General features: G+C 41.7%; 1 protein-coding gene across 4 annotated transcripts in view; it reads left to right on the forward strand.

Moving 5' to 3' along the window:
- Nucleotides 1–19,218, forward strand: part of ARHGAP6 (Rho GTPase activating protein 6) — a 597,687-nt gene that overhangs the window by 288,479 nt on the left and 289,990 nt on the right. The window contains exon 1 of one of the 4 annotated variants that reach the window (XM_017953834.3): nt 2,597–10,596. The exons of the other annotated variants lie outside the window; for them this stretch is intronic. Within the exon in view, the coding sequence (XP_017809323.2) occupies nt 10,549–10,596 (48 nt within the window). The 5' untranslated portion in view covers nt 2,597–10,548. Of the gene's footprint in view, nt 1–2,596; nt 10,597–19,218 lie in introns of those variants that run through there. 4 annotated transcript variants of the gene reach the window in all.

Raw genomic sequence — 19,218 nt, forward strand, 5'->3', positions numbered from 1 at the left:
TTTAGATGTAATTAATACCCCAGACCTTCCCTCAGGACCAGACTGAGACAACTAGGACTTTGCTAGAAATCACACGCTTACTTGGTTTTATTCCCTTCCCTACCCTGTTATGCTCACCCCTTACCCGTTTCTCCTGGGAACAGGTTCTTAATAAATCAATTGCACATCAGTCCTTATCTTAGTATCTGCTTCTGGGGAACTCTACCTAAAGCAAGAAGCACATATATTATTAAGACAGAGAAACCTTGCAAGGCTTTACCTTAATTAGCAATGAAATATTGGATGAAATAATGGACTGAATGAATTGATAGAAGCTTTGCACTACTCATGTTGTAGTTAGGGAAACAGGAAAATGATAAAACATTGAAATAATGACTATTACATTTTAGAGTTTGAAGGTCGTATAGTGAGACTGCCCACATAGTGCAGCCTCTCTGGCTGATGGTAATGTAGGTTCAGCTTATATATGGTCAGGGAAGAAGATACTACCACCTCCTGGGACAGTTGCCTTCCTTCCTCCTTCCCTCCCTTTCTTCATTCCTTATTTCCTTCCTTCTACTTTATGGAGGTAAAATTCACATGCCATACAATTCATTCATTTAAAGTGAACAATTCCTTGGTCTTTAACATATTCAAAGTTGGGTAACCACTATTAACATCAATTTCAGAACATTTTCATCACCCTGTAAAGAAAAACTGTACCCTTTAGCTATCACCCCCTCAACTCCTCAACCCCCAAGCTCTGCAGTCCTAGGCAATCCCACATCTACTCTGTGGATTTGCTTATTCTTGACATTTTGTATAAATGAAATAATATAATATTTGGTCCTTTGTGACTGGCTTCTTTCAATTAGCTTACAATTTTCGAAGTTCATGCATGTTGTATCAGTATTTCATTCCTTTTAATGGCCAAGTAATCTTTCATTGTATGGATCGATCATATTTTGTTTATTCATTCATCAGTTGGTGGGAATTTGGTTTGTTTCTACCTTTTGGCCGTTATGAATAATTCTACCATGAACATGTGTGTACAAGTTTTTGTGGACCTATGTTTTCATTTCTCTTGGCTATATACTAGAAGTAGAATTGCTAGGTCAGATACAGAAAGTTCTTTCTATATTCAGACAAACTCTGAGTCTCCTTAACTTCCACACTTGGTACTTATCCAGCTTTCTGAAGAAATATGGACAAGATTTTCTTATGCATGACATCCCCTCAAATTATTCATCATCTTTATGTACTCCTTCAACTTTCAAAGACTGAGTATCTTCTGTTCTTTCAATCATTCCACTGCAAAAATGGGACTTACAGAAATGCAAACTGATAGCTTTGAGGTTGTTACATTATCTGTTATAATGTAAAAAACAGCTTTCTTTTGTTCCAAATCTCAGACTTTCCCATCAACAACAGGGAACAAGTGGCTAAGTTATTTTGCCAAGATAAGAGAAAACAAATTATTTTCTGGGTAAGAAGGCTTTTTGATAGACTCTGCATGGATTTTCCCTTTGGAAATCAAGAGGACTAATGATTTGTGTAGTTTATATATACATTTGTAATTTCTTGACATGTTAATGTGAGAAAAAAGAATTCTGTGCTTCTGAAAAATAAAATTTGATGGAAATCAGTTATCTTAAGAGCTTTAAAAGAAGTCACGTGTAGCATTCTTTTTATTCTTAGTCATGAAGACAATGGGGAGAAAACTTGACAAAACCACAGGAAAATGTAGCAAGTTACTTAGCAGGCTCTGGGTTGTGCTGAACTGGGCCAAATGTTATGGTCATTTCTTCTTCTGTAGCTGTGAATGGGTCTGATCCTTGCTTGTTAGTCATATACTTAGGAATATTTTCCACCTTCTTTTAACATTAAATCCAGAGCTCAGGATGGCTTCTGACATTGTCTCATGCTATCAGCATGACGTTGGACAAGTCACCTGGTCTTTCTGAGTTTCAGTTTCTGCATCGTACTATCACTGCATCAGTGGCTTTCAAACTGTGTTGCACGGGATAACAACCAAAGAATCTTACTAAAAATGTCAATGGTGTGGTGCTACAAGGGATTATGCAAGTAGGCTCTGGAGAGGTCCTCACAATCTATTTTTTTTTAATTTCAAGGCTAAATTTTATTATTTAGAATATCTTTTTTAATTATTATACTTTAAGTTCTAGGGTACATGTGCACAACGTGCAGCCTTGTTACATATGTATACTTGTGCCATGTTGGTGTGCTGCACCCATCAACTCATCAGCACCCATCAACTCGTCATTTACATCAGGTATAACTCCCAATGCCATCCCTCCCCCTACCCCCTCCCCATAATAGGCCCCGGTGTGTGATGTTCCCCTTCCCGAGTCCAAGTGATCTCATTGTTCAGTTCCCACCTATGAGTGAGAACATGCGGTGTTTGGTTTTCTGTTCTTGCAATCGTTTGCTAAGAATGATGGTTTCCAGCTGCATCCATGTCCCTACAAAGGACACAAACTCATCCTTTTTTATGGCTGCATAGTATTCCATGGTGTATATGTGCCACATTTTCTTAATCCAGTCTGTCACTGATGGACATTTGGGTTGATTCCAAGTCTTTGCTATTGTGAATAGTGCTGCAATGAACATACATGTGCATGTGTCTTCATAGCAGCATGATTTATAATCCTTTGGGTATATACCCAGTACCCACCCAAGTGGTGCTGATGCCCATTTTCCTGAAGACCATACCTTCAAAAACACTGACTAGCCATTTCCTTCTGGTCCCTCTTCCTCGTGTTCTGTATTCCACCGAAAGGGAGAAGAAATATTATTATCTTTCCAGGTAATATCTTTTCATCTGTGCTGTGTGCAAGGACACAAAGGAAGACAACTAAAGTTGAAATAATGAAAAAAGTCCCAGTCTGATGCTTAGATTCTGATTTATTATAATTATTTTGACTGTAACAATTTTAACCAAAAATAGGGTTTCTTAACCTTGGTACTATTGACATTTGGGACCAGATCATTCTTTGCCTTGTGTGTGGGAGGCTATCCTGTGCATTGTAGGAAGTTGAGCAGCATATCTGGCCTCCACCTACTAGATACCAGTAGCAGCTCCCCATCCCTCCAAGTTACAGCAACCAGATATGCCTCCAGATATTGTCAAATGTGCCCTAAGGGGCAAATTTGCCCCTGGCTGAGAACCACCTTCATAAGGCATGGTCCCCAAAGAAAAGAATCAAGAAATTAGGCTTGGAGCAGTTTTCTTCGGTTGGTTCTTATTGCACAGCAAGGCAAAGAAGGCCCTGCTAAACTGTTGGTGCTTGACCTTTATGTACCAAGCATTCCTGGGGGATCTGGAACTCCCTGGCTCATCCTCTCTATTTGCTGGATTAATGAGATACAGACAGTTTAAGTGACTTGGCAGGAAAAGGACATTCTGTTTTATTCTCCTCATTTTATTACACTCCTGACAACAAATTCTTAACATTTGCCTTATATGTTCTGCTCCCTATCATTATCACAAGATAGATTAGTGGGTGAGGGGGGTAGGGAAACCAATATATGTGAAATTGCTTTGAAACCTGCAGACACCAGAGTAATGCCAGGTGTCATCATTCATCCTACTCCTGAGCCTCTGAAGCCAGGAGTTTCTTGAGGTTATAAAAGTGGTTTTTTGGGGGGTGACTAGTCAAGTACTCCAAAGAACTCCAGAGTGGTCAGTTTTGATCACACAAATGGCCAATTTTTACCCAGTCTGTTAGCCTTTTAACAGCACACCATGTTGCGTGGAGACCCACTTGTGTATGAGTCTTCAACGATGGGTGGAGACCCAGGGCTCGGTTCTACTCTTCTGCTCTGGAGAACTTTCTCTTTGTTTTCTTGGGTGGTGCAAGACCTACTTCACTGAAAGAAAATGTGTTGTTAGTGTGAGAGGCACTGCTAAGTGGAAATTATTAAAGGATGAATTCCTTATGTCTGTGAAAGGTTTCTCCACCTTGGCACTCTAGACATTTGGGACCAGAACATTCTTTGTTGTGAAGGCTGTCCTGTGCAGCGCAGGATGTTTAGCAGCATCTCTGGTCTCCACCCACTGGATGCAAGTGACACCCTTCCCCTGCAGTTGTGGCAGCCAAAGATAGCTTCAGATATTGCCAAGTTTCTTCTCAGTGGCAAAATTTCCCCTGTTGAGAATCACTGGCCTAGGAGGTGTGGATGTGACACCAGCAATCTAATGAATGGGTCTGACTTGTCAAAAAGAATCTCTACCTTGAAACATACTGGAATGGCCTGCAAAGAGATTGGGGTCAACTACCATTTACATCGCAACTCTACCATTTATTAGATGTGCAAAACAAGTTAATTACCCTCATAAATAAAATTAAGATAATCATACTTTCCTTCCGGGTTGTTTTGAGGATCCAGATGTTTGCAAAGCATCTAGTTGAGCCTGTGACGTAGGTGCTTACTGAATAGTGGAATTGTTACCATTTCAAACAACAATTCTAGCACCTGCAGTGTTGGCGTTGTCATGGGAATTCTGCAGGGTTTAGACAACTGAAACACTGTGCAACTGTGCAGAAGAAAGGAGATTATGATCAGAGGAATGAAGGCAATAGACTAGCATTTGATTATGGATATAAATGAAAAATCACTTCTTAATTCCCAGACGGTTATTTGGAAAGTCATAGCTGGAGAAATTGCGGCCTCTCCTTTTTGCCTAATGACCCTTTAATTGAACATATAAGAAATGTCTCCTTTTTGGGAACTTTTTAAGGATACCCTCTCTGGTTGTGTGGCATAGAGTAGAAATTCTTCAGTGAAAATATCAAAATGGCAAAAACAAGATAAGCCAATAATACCAAATAGAACCTACTGTAATGGTCATTCTTTTTTCCTCACCCTTCCTTGCTTGTTTTCTTTCCCTGAATTCTCAGATTATCATATTCTTGACTCCAGTTGATGCATGTATTTATGATATTCTTCGTACTAGGGTTTGAAGCCAAAGACAATGGTACTATGCTGTGCCAGGATGTTCTCCTCTCTCTTCTCCATCTCTCCTATGTGACCACAGCTCCAGGCACCATTTTTGGAAACACCAGGAATTCTTCCTTCACTGCTCTTCAGCCCAGCTGTCTTCAGGCTGGGGGTTGTCTCCCTAAACTTACCTGGAAAAAAGAATAAGGACCTTCATTCTTCCTTATATTTCTTCTATCTCTACATCCCTGGAAGGGTTAACAGGGTGGGAAGAAATTATGGCTGTAGAGCAAAATGATAATTCCTGAAATGGCATATATGTTTACAGTTGTCAGGCTGAGATTTTACCCCCAGTTTGCTGAAATTCTGCCTAATGAGATGTCCTCCCTTAAAAGCACATTCGGTGTATTCATCGCTCCTGTCTGTGAGTATGGGTGAAGTCAGCCTTGTCATTGCCAATGCCAGGGCCCTAGCAGGGCTGGTAGGTTCTTCACTTACAGGAGACACATGATTTCAGATGAGGAGGGCCTTAAGCTGCTACTCCAACTCTCCTTTCTGATCCTGGACTTTGATTTCCTTAATTTCATCTCTGTAGCTCTATGAAAAAACTTTAAAAAGAGACAACTCTAAACTGTGTTCAGTCTTCATATAAACTGTGTTCAGTCTGTTTATACAATAGTGTAAATAAAGATTCTAATTAATACAGTTTGGAAAACTGTTAGGCATTGTCTAGTAAAGTTGAAGATATGCATGCCTATGACCCAGCAGTTATATTCCTGGGTTTGTACCCTATAAAAATGCATGCACATATGCACAAGGAGATATGTATAATGATGTTTAAGCAGTGTGGTTTTCAGTAGTCCAAGATTGAAAGGGACATAAATGTCCATCAACAGTTACAAAGATAAATAGTAATAAACACATATAATGAGTACTAGACAGCAATGGGAATGAACAAACAACAGCTACATACAGCAACATGAATGAGACTTAGAAACAGAATGTTGAGCAAAAGAAGTCAGCTACAATAAAAGCATACTTACGAATCTGTTTATATAAAGTTAGGAAACAGGCAACACTAAGCTCTAATATTTATGGATGCCTGACTTCCTAAAAAGCAGTGGATTTCAACCAGGAGTGATTATGCCTTTCCCCACTCCATGGGGGACATCTGCAATGTCTAGAGTCATCTTTGGTTACCACAATTGGTGTAGGGGGAATAATACTGGCATATAGTGGGTAGAGGCTGGGGATGATGCGAAACATTCTGCAATGTCAGGCTCTACCACAACGAATGATTGGTTCCCAAATGTCAAGAGTGTTGGAGTTGAGAAACCCTGCTGGAAAAGGGAAGTGAAGAAGTGAAGTCATGACAGTGTCTACCACTGGGATGGGGGAGGAAAATACAGCCAAGGGACATGGGGGTCTAGGGTACTAGCAATATTCTAATTTTTTACCTCAGTGAAGGTTAGACAGGTGAATGTTTTGTAACAATTCATTAAGCTGCACATTATATGCTATGATTTTTCCATTTCAAAATGTTAAAAATACTCTAGGGCTCTAGAGGCTAGATTAGCAGGGCAATAGGATGGCATAGTGTGGGCACTGGGTTTGGGGGAGGGGTTACCCATCTAAGAGGATCTCATAGTAACTCTGTTAATAATGGTGGGGCTGGGCCTCCAAGAAGGGCCTGTCCTGCCATCTGAAGTGATTTTTAATACTCAGATGGGCCCTCAGCTCTTCCTACACTATGAAGTTGAATTTGCTTTCACAGATTTGGGTAAAGTTTTTCTGAAAAAAGTAATCCCCTTGCATTGGCATTAACTGTGGAAAATTTTAACTCAGCCTATAGGCAGGCAGAATAAATGCAAACAAGGATTTTAATTTAAATGCTCTGCCAGAAAGGGCAGCATTCAGTTCTGGAAATGCTGTAACGTTTAGGGACAGGAAGACGTGGAAATTCCACAGTTAGCAGGGCACATTTTCTCTTAAAGGTGATGCTAGTAGAGTAACTCATACAGATTATTTTTAAGTCCTCTCTGGGGTGAATTATAAATATCTGATAAATTTATTTTTTAAAAAAAGAAAAAAAACTAAACAAAGAATAACATTAGCCTAGCAGGCTCTTAACCAACAAATTGGATGAACTTCAGCCTCCTCTGAAGTGAGGTTTTATGTGCTTCTTGCTCCTTTTTCTCTCTCTCCATTACCCCCAAAGGATCAAACGTGCATTCTGAAACCACATGCCATGTCAATATACAGTTTAGTTGACTTAGAACAATACCTGTGCATAGTATGCACTTAGAAATATTTATAAAGTGTGGAACGATAGACAATGGACACTTAGAAGGACAGTGGGGGTGGATGATGGTAAATTACTTAATGGGCAAAATGTACATTCTTCTGGTGATGGATACCCTAAAAGCTCTGACTTCATCACTACACAATCTATCCATGTAATGAAATTATACTGCTACCCCATACATTTATACAAATAAAAATGTTAAATGTAAAATATTATTTGTTGAATCATGACCAAGTGAACAAATAACATGGGAAGGATACTTGGAAGTACAGGTATGCAAATAAGAAATTTTGATTAGAGTAGTGTTTTAAATATACCCTGAAATATATTTAAATGAAATAGTAATGTGTGAAATTCAAATTGTTTAAGATTGAACAGACTTCTTAGAGTTCTGCATGATCTTCTACATCCCTTCTGGAGCTTTGAGCCTTAAACAATTGGACTAAGAATTGAAGGAGGTGGATGATTCATTCCAAGGTGATTTAAGAGTCTTGCAGCATGAACTGATCATTTCTTTAAGTGCTTTGCCCAATCTCACAAAACTCTTCAAACACAGAGAAAAAACAACCCTATTGCACTTGAACATTTTACTCCAACTTAGCTATGACACTTTAGCAATAAATAATGCTAGAAGGCAGAAGTCATTCCTAAAATGTAAGTACACAGTGTGGGGATGATGGAGTATTTTTGGCTTACAAGAATGTCATTTAGTGACTTACTACATTTTTCAAAGAAAGAATACAGACCAAATCTAGGATGACCCAGTTTTAAGAGGTGACTTACTCAGGGGTAATGAACAAAAGGCTATGGTTAAGGTTTTAAAGACCCAGGGATTCACCTTGTGTTGTTTAAATAGATTAATAATTAAATAGTGTTTGTAGGGAAAGGGATTTTTAGCTTCAGGGGCTTAAAGGCAAGTGTGACAGAAGAAAAAGTTCTAAGGCTGGAGTGTTCATCTTTCTGAATAGACCACAGTGAAGTGAAAGTCCCTAAACTGGGGCTTGTCTAGGCCATTGAATTACATCTGTATACACATGCCCCCATCAGGCTGCCCTGGCTGCAGTTCTCTGAAAGATGCCAGATGGTGAAGCTCAAGCTGGTTCTCTGTCTTATTCTAAGGGTCTTTGATGACTTTCCTCTAAAGGTTGCTTTTAGCAGCAGAACAGAGTGAAAGTAGAGGGAACTTCAGTGTGTCATTTTTCCAACTCTGCCTGGACATGTCGCAGAGCAGGGAAGGCCTCCAAGATGAATGGGCATGCTCATTTCTCTCACAAAGCAGAAGAAAGGAGACTTGGGTAGGTCAGACTGCGGGAGAACGAGAGACTTGGGCAAATAGTGCGGGAGAACGAGAGACTTGGGCAAATAGTTCAATTGACTTTCTCATAAGACAGGCAACACTGGAAGTTCCTGGGTTTGGCAAGGGATTGATTTTAAATTTATTTTTATTTTTTATGTTTGCAGTATAAAATACACATAGTGAAGGGTGTAAATTATACTAGTCTGAACTGTACTGCTCAGTGAAAGTTTACATATGGGTGTACTCCAGTAGCTGCCATACAGATCAAGATATAGATCATTTCCAGCACCCTAGAAGGTTCCCTTGTACCACCTTCCTAGTCAATACCACCTTCCCCCTTTGGTAACCACTATTATGACACCTATCACCATGGATTCCATTTGCCTATTGTACTTAAACATTTGAATTTCAGTTGCAGAATAAATAAGTGAAATCTTACAGTATGTACACTTGTGTCTGGTTTCTTTTTCCCAACATAATGTTTGTGAGATTAATTCATTTGTTCTGTGCATCAGTAGCATTTTCCTTTTTATTGCTGAGTAGTATTCCATCATGTGCACAGACTATAGTTGGTTTGTCATGCACCAGTTGGTGTACATTTGGATCGCTTTTATTTGGGGCAATTATGCCTCAAGACAGTATGAACATTCTTGTATATGATGAGATTATTGTACTCTATATATCTAGGGGTGGAATTTGCTGGATCAGAGGATAGGCCTATGATTGAGTTTAGCAGATATAACCATACAGTTTTCCAAGTGGATAAACCATCATGGGACTATCTAATGGTAGATTCCTCAGGTCACTTGCACCTCTGGCTTCACATTCCCACTGCTAATTACAATTATGCTGCGAATTGTTTTAAAATGTTACGTGGTTCATTCAACTAAATTGTAAGGGCTGAAATTCAGGGGCCACATCCAACTTTCCTCCCTCCTCCTCTTACACAGAGCAAGTGGAGAGTCATTCAGCTGGTTCAGTACAGTGGGACCCTGACAAATTGTCACAAGCTACCCCCAAACACATCTTCCACTTCGTAGCCACCCCTCTGGGGCTTGCATTGATTGATTTCATGAATCTGGAGTCTCTACTCTGGCCCCAGGCCTGGCTTTTGTCTGGGTTCAACTTGTGGGAGGCTGGACGTAAATTACAGAATGACAAGGCTGTGGAGGGAACTCTGTGATCTTCTCCAAGGTGTTTTAAAGTACAGGTTTCCATGAGGCAATTTCAGAGCAGAGACCAGTTTTAAGGGTTATTATGAACCTACAGGATGTGTCCTGCAAGCCCCTCCTGGAACTTGGTTAGCCCTAGGTGACCAGCATCCCGCACAGCCTTGCCCCCTCAGCAGTTCCCCTGGGTAGCATGACTTGGTTCCTGTCAGTCCTGCCCTCTCCAAGGGTCCCCGCATTTGAGACTGTAACAGAAGAAGGCTTTCTAGAAAGGGAAACTCTGCCCTCCCAGGAGACGGCTCTGAATCTCCTTCCACTGTCAGGCCCACACCTCCTTCAAAGTTAGTGAGAGTCTCTCTTTCTTGGAAACCCAAGTTCTCCCTCTCACTGGCATTGAAGGGTTTGGCAGTCCCCGCCTCAGCAGCCGGGGTCCCACGGGTCCGGGGAGGGTAGGGTAGCAGGAGGCAGGCGTGCCGGCCGGCCTGACACCTGTCGTGGGCGCGTTAGGCCTCCGCAACCCCCCAACAGCTGTCAGCGGTGGCTGCCGCAGGGACCAGCCAGGAGCGGAAGGAATTAAACGCCCGCCCATCGCATCAGACTCGGCCGCTCCCTCCTCCTCCTCCTCTTCCCCCTCCCACTTTGCGCCGCCTTCTCCAGGTCCCCACCGGCTCTGCGGCGGGACGCTGTGTCAGGGGCGCTTTGCATAGCACTTGGCACGCACAGAGCAGGGCTCTCGCCCCGGGGCTGCCCCGGGATGGCAGTGAAGTACGGGGAACTCAGAGAGACACCGTGACCCCAGGCTGAGCCCAAGGCGCGCCACTCCTCCCGGAGGCAACATGGGGCACCCGGTGTACCGCGGCGAGAAGCCCCAGCTGCACTACGCGGTGAGTGTCCTGACGCATGCAGAGGACACAGGGGGCGCCACTGGGCCGCCCCAGGTGGGGACTGCGAGGGGCGATGGTAGTCGGGGCTCCCCGCAGGTCCACGCAGGTCCACAGCTGAGGGGGTGGCGGGTGGTCGGGTACGTCACCCCGAAGTGCCACCTGCTCACTCAGTGGCGCTTCCTGAAATCTTTTAGAAGGTACGGGGGAGCCCCAACCCTGGATTCAGTGTTTCTTTGCCCCAACGCTGTGGTCACTGCATCCGGGACCGGGGCTGGACTCTGCCACCGCCCCGCTGACAAAGGCTGACAAATGGGGTTCCTGGGGTTAGGCCTAGGTCGCTCATTCAGCCTTCAGTCAGATATGTTGAAAGGACGAGAATAAGACTGGACAGGAGGCAGGGCTGCTTCATGATCTCAGTGTGTGGCGAGTGGACTTGCAAAAGAAATGCTGCCGGGAGCATTAGGGTGCAGCCGTTTCACTCCTTGGAAAGGGAGTGCATTTCCCTCTTATTTTGTGACGGGACAGAATGTTGCACATTATCATTAATGTTGCACGCTAATACAAGAAAATACCAGGGGCTGTTCTGTCATACCTTCCCCCTCCCTTATGGTGTCTTCTGTTCTCCCTGTTGATACAAAGATTTACTGGGGACCTACTGTGTGCCAGGGACTGCGCTAGGTGCTGCAGGTACTGCAAGAAATACAACAGAGAGAAAACTCATGGGATTTGCCTTCTTTGAAGAAGGAGTCAAGATTTCAAGGTTAACGACCGACAAATCCAGATACTAGATTGAGTATATTTTTGAGAGAGAGAAAAGAAAGGAAAGAAGGAAAAAAGGAAAGTTGTTTCCGAGGAATGACTACTACTTCTAAAAATTTGAAATGCCCCCTCCAGGAAGGGGGCAGAGAGAAGGTTTACCTTACTCCAGTCTTCAGACATTGATTTTCCACTTGTGAGATGTGTCGTTTTGAGATGAGACACTGCAGTTGTTCTGTCATCTGCTAATTTACTGAGTTTTCCTTGAATTGATTTGCACTGTTGAGACTGGACGTTCTGACTGCCAACTTTAAAAATTGGAGAGAAGCAGGCAGAAAGTTGACAAGAATCATTAATATTTATAGTAAGGCAAAGACAGTTAACTGTCTGGAATTTGTGTCTTCCAAAATCCAGTCCCCAACATAAAAAAAAAGAATTTTTTTTTTTTTTTGAAAAAAGGAGTCAAGGTGGACAGGGGTGGTGGACTTGGGCATCCCGGAGCTGCTCCAGTTGGTTCCTGGTGTCACTTGGGGGCTCCTGGATTAATTGCAGGGTCATTGGGGAAATTGCATACCTCGTACACTTCACTTTCCTCCACTGGAAAAATGAAGGCCTAAATTAGGAAATTGTTAAGATACCTTCCCAGACAAACGTTCCAGGAACCTGTGATAGCTCTTTCTCTGGTTTTTCTATAGTTACTTGCCTTGAAACACCAAATGAGATACTTGTAAGTTACTAATGCTCGTTCTTATGTCTTGGAGACACTAGTGGCTTAGTGGTGATTTGCCTTTTAAAGTGGTTTAAAGGATAACCACTTTTCAACAGAGGTTGCTTTGCACTGAAAGAGGTAGAGTCTGTGCTCATTGTGCCCATTCAACATCTCCACCCCACTACCTTTTCCAGATTTTGAACTGTGTGTTGGTACCCTTTGATACATGATCTGAGGTCTTTTCCATTTACAAGAGTGGGGGTGGGGGAGGAAAGGTGAGAATGGGCTCCTTAAATTTAAAACAATCTATTCATTCAATGAATGGTTATTGCCTCAATTATGTAAATGTATTACAAAAATATTTTAAAATTATGATTTTAATTCAGCTGTCTCATTCTTCTAAAATCATAAACTGAAGAGTCACGCCGATGCTAATGTCCCCTTTGGGGCTCTGAAGACTGCTGATGAATTAGCCCTTTATTCCAGTGCAGATTATCATGTATGTATATTCTGATTTAAGACTATAAAAAGGAAGATTCCAGAGGGAATTTATTGGGATTCCAGGTTGGAATAAGTCACCCGGGTTCTCTGAAGTTTCCTATGCATACTTTAGGATGATAAAGCAGCAGCTCTGAATCAGTCACGTGTCCAGAGAATGTTCTTTATTAAGTGTGACCCATTGTTTTTCATATTAGTATAACCCTTGGTGGTATAATATCTATTCTAACGCTGCACTTTTGTTTACTTCCCTCATTTGGGTTTTGATAATTCCAGAGCTTGTTTTGCCTTTTAGCACAAATATTCCACTTACTTTGCTCAACATGGTTTTGTCCCACTGTGCATTTTCCTGTGATCTTGGGTTTTTTGGGGTCTGTCTTCCTTGACATGAATGACCCTCCATGTGTCCCTAATATCTCCTGCCTCCTCTGAAATATAATTCAGGGATAAGTATCTAATGGTCCCTTCAGTGCTTTTTAATTTGTCCAAGGTGAGACAGCATATAAGAGGTCAGTGGCTCACATTTGATTCATTCAATAAACATTTGTTGAATGCCTATCGTATTCCAGGTATTTGGTCAATTTTCCAAAGAGACAATTAGATAGTGAAAATGTTAGGAGTTGATGCGGATATCTCACTCATCTTTTTAAATGGTCATAATGGTCACAGAAAGCAAAATGCAATTAACTAGACAAGAACATCCTCCATTTATATAATCAGACATTTTCAAAGTATAGTACAGCTGTCTTCTTGCTTTATCATCACACACAGAAAAAATGTGTGTTAGCAGCTAATGTTCTCCTCAAAAAATTTCCTCCCACAGTTTTCCCACATTCAGGTTATGGTGACTCCGTCCTTCCAGCTGGGTGTTGTCCTTGATGCCTTTTGGTGACTGAATCAGATTTACATTTTCAGAAGCCTGCCATGATCCCAGCATGGAGTCAGGATGAGGAGGAGCTAGAGTGCATCCTGGTATTTGGGCCTGGGAGAGATTCGAGAAGATGACTGATGCTAGGGTGGCAGCTGGGCAGGAGGTTGAGAGCAGTTGGTGTATTGGAGAGATGCTTAGAACATAGAACCCATCAGACTTAGTTTGGATGGGATAAAGAGGTGATAGAGTATGAAGGATGAGGATGACATGAATGAATCAATGACTTTCTGGCAGCACTTCTAGAGAAGCTCTAGAAGTTTATATAATAATCAAATAATCATAATAATATTTCCCTCGTTATTGTCTTATACAGATTGCAAAATATCTGAACACAGTCTAGGTCAATTTCAGTCTCGAATCCAATTGCTGCTTTATGCAGGTTTTCTATTTCCTGATTGAAGAAATCTAAGCTCAGAGCAGTAGAATTCAAGGCAGCACATGTGTCGCTGCTGACAGAACTGAAAGCTTTAACCAGGTGCCCTGATCCTGTAGTGCTTTTCTGAGTCATTTAGACAATCAGGATAGTCAAACCTAATCATCCCTCTGCAATCCACTTTGCCACAGTAATAAACCAACAACCAAATGTTGGACCTTCAGTGACTTCATGTGACTATCTATATTGTCAAATTGCCATGGCCAAATAGCTCTTTAATTTGACTAGTGTAGACAAAAACTAAAAATTTAAGTATCCATTAAGTTCAATGCCATATCTTTATGTCTTTCTGAAAGACATTAAAAAAAATCTGGATTAAAAGCTTGGCCTGGTGACTTACTGGGGACCTTAGAAGGCTCAAGCTTTTCTCTCCTGGTGCCCCAACCTGTCTTAACCCTCAAGTGGGGCAGAGAGAAGCAAATCAATGTCCATTATACAGTCACCATCAGGAATCCCTGGACTGACATCATTCACTTCTCTCTCACTGGCAGGTTGAAAACTTGCTGGGAGTAGTACTATGTGTGTCTTGTCCCTGCTGCCACCTGGGCACCTAGCAGAGTGCTGAAAGCACAGTAGGTGCTCAGTAGATATGTGTTGAATGACTTCATGAATCTAGTAGTTGAGAGCTAGTTTTTGAGGTCCTAAGCTGCTCATTCTCCTCCCTTGTACTGGTCTAGTCTGAGCTCCTCTGCTGCTGATGTCACTTCCTGTTTGGTGCGGGTCACCACACCATCTGTGCTTTTGACCGCAGCCTTGTAATCAGATGCTGACTGTGCCCTTGCTCCAGTTAACCCCTTCCTAAGGAACTCACCAGAAGTGCCAAGCTGCTTACCCTGACAGAGAACCTGTTTTCACATAGAATGGTTAAGGTCTTATTATGAAAGTTTCCAAGTTTGTTTTCTGTGAACATTCAATTTTCAAAGACTTTGAAGTCATTAAGTTTGCTTAATAATTGAGTGGTATTGAATACTCTAGTAATTCTGAAGATGCCCAGAACTGGGCGCCGTTGCAGGCTTGTGCTGATATGAATCAGTTATCATCCATCAGTGCTAACACTGTAGACATCTTAGGAAACTCAGCAGAACTTATACTGACCTGTGGCATGGCCCAGAACTTACTTTTATAAAACCATTTTTTTTATCACTCTGCTTGTCATTTGTCTCCTCATAAAAGCAAAATTTTTTCAACTTACAAATAAGTGAGAGATTATTTAATCCTCTGAATTAACACCTCTACTAATCGTAGATACCTTTTCTACTCCCACCCCCAACCCAGCATGCTTACTTTTCTACTGCATGCAGACATTTTCCTGGATGAGGCCTCTTTGGTGTGGAAGCCCCATCATCTTAGGAAGCTACATCTCCCCTCCTTCAAACCACTCATGAAGTACCACTACTAATTGATAAAGAATCATATTCCTGTTGGATGTTGCACAGCAGACATATCTGCCAATCATTTGAAAACAATTACCACTCTTTGCCTGGTCCTTTCTGGTGATGAACTTTTATTATTTACTTTTCCTGTTCCCACACTGTGATAACCCTGGACCACACACACTTGACTCTCAACTTGGTTGTGAAGTTATTGTCCAGTCATACAAAGTCTTCACTGGGTTCTTGATTCCTCACTTCCCTGTCACCTGTTTCATTCTCAGACTTTCCCATCTCAGTGAATGGTTGGCTATCCCTATGGCCAGTGCAATCTTTTTAAAAGTAATGAAATAGTGACATTTCAGTGCTTAAGCTCTTTGGTTGGTTTCTATTCCACTTAGAACAACAGCTTCATCCATGACCTTGACCTTCCAAGTGCTCCTTACATGATCTTCCCTGCCTCATACCACACCCCACTCCACAAGCTTATCATTGCCTGGCTACATCTGTGCCCTTTCTGTTCCTCAGATGTGACCAATTCTTTTCTGCCCCAAGCCTTTGTACTTGCTGTCCCTTCTGCCTGGAATGTCCTCTGTGTGGTAGACTATTTTTTACATCCTTCAAATTGCAGGAAAATGTCACCTTTCCTGACTGCTTTCTCTGAAGTGTTTTCTGAGCCCACTCAGTTACCCTGAATCACACTAGCCACCTCCCTCATTGTTCACATCACCACTTGGTATTATGTTATATATTCATTGTTTGTCTGTCTCCTCTGACTAGTGTGTAAGTTTATTCAGGGCAAAGACCCAATGATCCTTTCCCACTGTCTTTCCACTGCCTAGAGCAGGTCCTGGCACAGGGTAGGCACACAATAAATATTTATGAGAACATGAATCTGGCTGTCTGTGTATTTTTCCGTAGGTTACGCTAGGAGTTTCCAAACTTAACCCTTTATTAGTTGATGTCTGAGGTCTGAGGGAGAGACAAGACTAAAAATTAGCTTTAGGGTTTCACTGAATTCTTACTAAATGAGAATCTCTAAGGACCAGACTTGGAATCAATCCTTTGAAAAAGCTTTGGGGGTGGTTCCAATATCAGGTGTGTTTGGCAAACACTGATTAATTTACACGGTGAACCACTTACTACTCAAGTAGTCAAGCAGCCCCTATAAAATGTAGGATCAGCAGCAAAGTAGATTCAGAAAGTGCAATACAATACTTTACCTCAGCTGACTCTGAGATAATCTAGTACAAGTTTTCAGAGAGGTCCTTTGTTTTACCACCTAGTGTTCATTTCAGCCAAACTCTCTAATGATACAAAAGGTATAGAAATACTTCCTCTATGTAATGTCGTCTGGCAATATGTCCCTCAGTATCCATATTCTAGGTAAAATCGACCAGTGGTTCTGAACCAGAGGGACCTTGGGCAATGTCTGGAGGCATTTTTGGTTATCATAACTGGCAGGGATTGCCACTGGCATATATTAAGTAGAGACCTGACATGTTCCTGAACATCCTACAAAGCACAATACAACCCAACAAGGAGTTGTCCAGCCTCAAATGTCAATAGTGCTGAGATAGAGAAACCCTGACTTAATTGCATCTCAGTAGACATCAAAATCTTAAATGTTTTTGAGAACAATTTTGTATGGCACTTTCTAAAATACATTATTCGTAGTTTCTTGGGTTTTGAGAGATAGAGGTGAGAAAATGTGAGTGAGCTTCTCTGGCTGTGAGTCACAGTTATGAACAGTGTGTTTCATACTGTGTGGGGATTACTCTGGAGAGGGTGTTGGTGGTCCTTCCAGAAGCCTCAGCATCTTGGGCTTTTTGTTTCTTCACTCCTCAATGCCGATGCCCTTCCTAATCTTGGGTTAAAAAATGTTTACTGTCTTCTCTCTCATGTCAGACATTAGCTAACTTCTTCCTTTATGACCTTCTAACAGTCTTGCCTAATTTGCCACCTCGATTCTGATTTAGCCAGAATACCCGTTTAACAAATGTGTTAGTCGTGGGCCTAAAATTAGAAGTTATAATCTCCAAATGGGGATGTGTGGAGTGCTCAGCAGCCTTAGTGTGTGGATGTGGGATCTGCATCTGTATGAAAGTGAGAAACTAGAGTGCCTGCTTCTGTCCCTACTCCTTGAGGATAATGAGGTGGACTGGCCTGCTCTGGGGGAAAGGGAAGAGGTGCTGAAAGAAAAGCCAAAGGAAAGAGGGAGGGAAACTGCGACTCCCAGTGTTTTTCCCTCAATCCCATCAGGGTTCAAAATCTCCTGAGCAGCCCAGGGTGGCAGGTGGGTTTGTGGCCTACCTATTCTCCCTTCAATTGAATTGCAGAGCCCTTTCTTAACTCCTGCCCATGTCACTGAATGTCCATTAGCATGGTCTGTTTTAGATTGTGAGTTACGAGTTGATGGGGAGGGTGGGGATAGATTTAATGGTCTTGGGTGCTTGCCAAATTTTGGACTGAGACCACTGTTTACAAACACAGTTAATTAATCTAATATCTTTTAATGTACATTCTGTTCTCAAGTTTTCTCATTCTAACCTTATTTTCAAAAGACCAATTTTTCTGATTTATTTTATTCTTAAATATACCCTGAATACTTAAAAATTTAAAGGTAGATCCAGTGATGCAACAAGGACTCCCACCAGTCATTATGTGGTACGGCTTTCACTATCTTTGTGGTGACTACTTGGATGTGAATATGGGATACTTTTCAATACAAGAAACATATACAAAATATAAGCCAAATTTTTTTTTCATTCAAATACAGTTACTGAGGACTCTTCCACTTCCAATTTCCTTGAAAGATGCCATAACCCTTTCAAATGAAAACCTGTCAGGCTTTTTCTCCTCTTCTTTTTGGATACTTGTCATTTTCTTAGAACTTTTCTAACATGAAAAATCTTATAGTAAAATTTGAGTGTTTGGGATGTCAGCTAAATTAGATTTCTGAAATAACAATTTTAGAAGAATTTGGAGTTGTGGCTTTAGGGAAAAGTTGCCATGGCAACAGCAACAGAAGTAGTTTAGATGAATAAACTTTTAACATATTTTTGAATGACCCCTTTCTACAGTTGACCAAAATATCTGGTAAAGAAATGTATAAGCCAGTCCAAGTGCAATACAGAGGCTAAAAGCATCTCACCAGCTTGTGGAGCACGTGGGCTCCATATTTGCCAAGCATCTCTGTGCCAGGTGTGTGCCTCTCCACATAAGCACAAATCCCTGGACATTGCTCTAGATTCCTAGCTTGATGATGCCATATTAATTAGACGCACAGAGGCATAATAGTTTAGCAAGGGTATGGAACATTGAGTTTGCTAGAATAATTTGAAAATGGTAACATAACACATAGTATTATTTCTGTGGGTATCTATGCACATGACTTTCAACAGTTCCATTCATGTTAAGATGCCATTTTGATGGTCTGAGCAAAATGTAAAGCATGGTCTTAACTTTTATCTCAAAAGTTAAGGCATCCTCCCACATTAGCTACTGATTCACAGTCAAGGGCTTTGTGTTGATCAGGATCCAAACAGGAAACAGATAAATCACTCAAAAGGCTTAATTTGAGGAATGAACTATGCCAGTGTGTTGACAGGTTTAAGGGAACCAACGGTGAGTGGTGGAGCGCCCAGCAATTAGCAACACTGAGAAGCTGTTACCAGGGAGGGACCAGTGTTACCAGAGCCCACTGACTTGCAGCCTTTGCTGGAAGGGACGCTGGCAATGTGCCCGGAGAAGACTCCAGCAAGGGCAAAATATGGAGAAGCAGGGATAGACTGAAACAGTAAATACTCTGACTTCTTGGTCTCCCTATTCTCCATCTCCTTCTGGGCCCAAACCCAGCCAACCCAGTAAGACCAGCACAGAGAAGGGCAGAACATTTTATTTCCTGTTTTTGTTGAGGGCTGGG

Source organism: Papio anubis, chromosome X (genome assembly GCF_008728515.1).
Source record: "Papio anubis isolate 15944 chromosome X, Panubis1.0, whole genome shotgun sequence".
In the NCBI taxonomy this organism is placed as follows: Eukaryota; Metazoa; Chordata; class Mammalia; order Primates; family Cercopithecidae; genus Papio; species Papio anubis.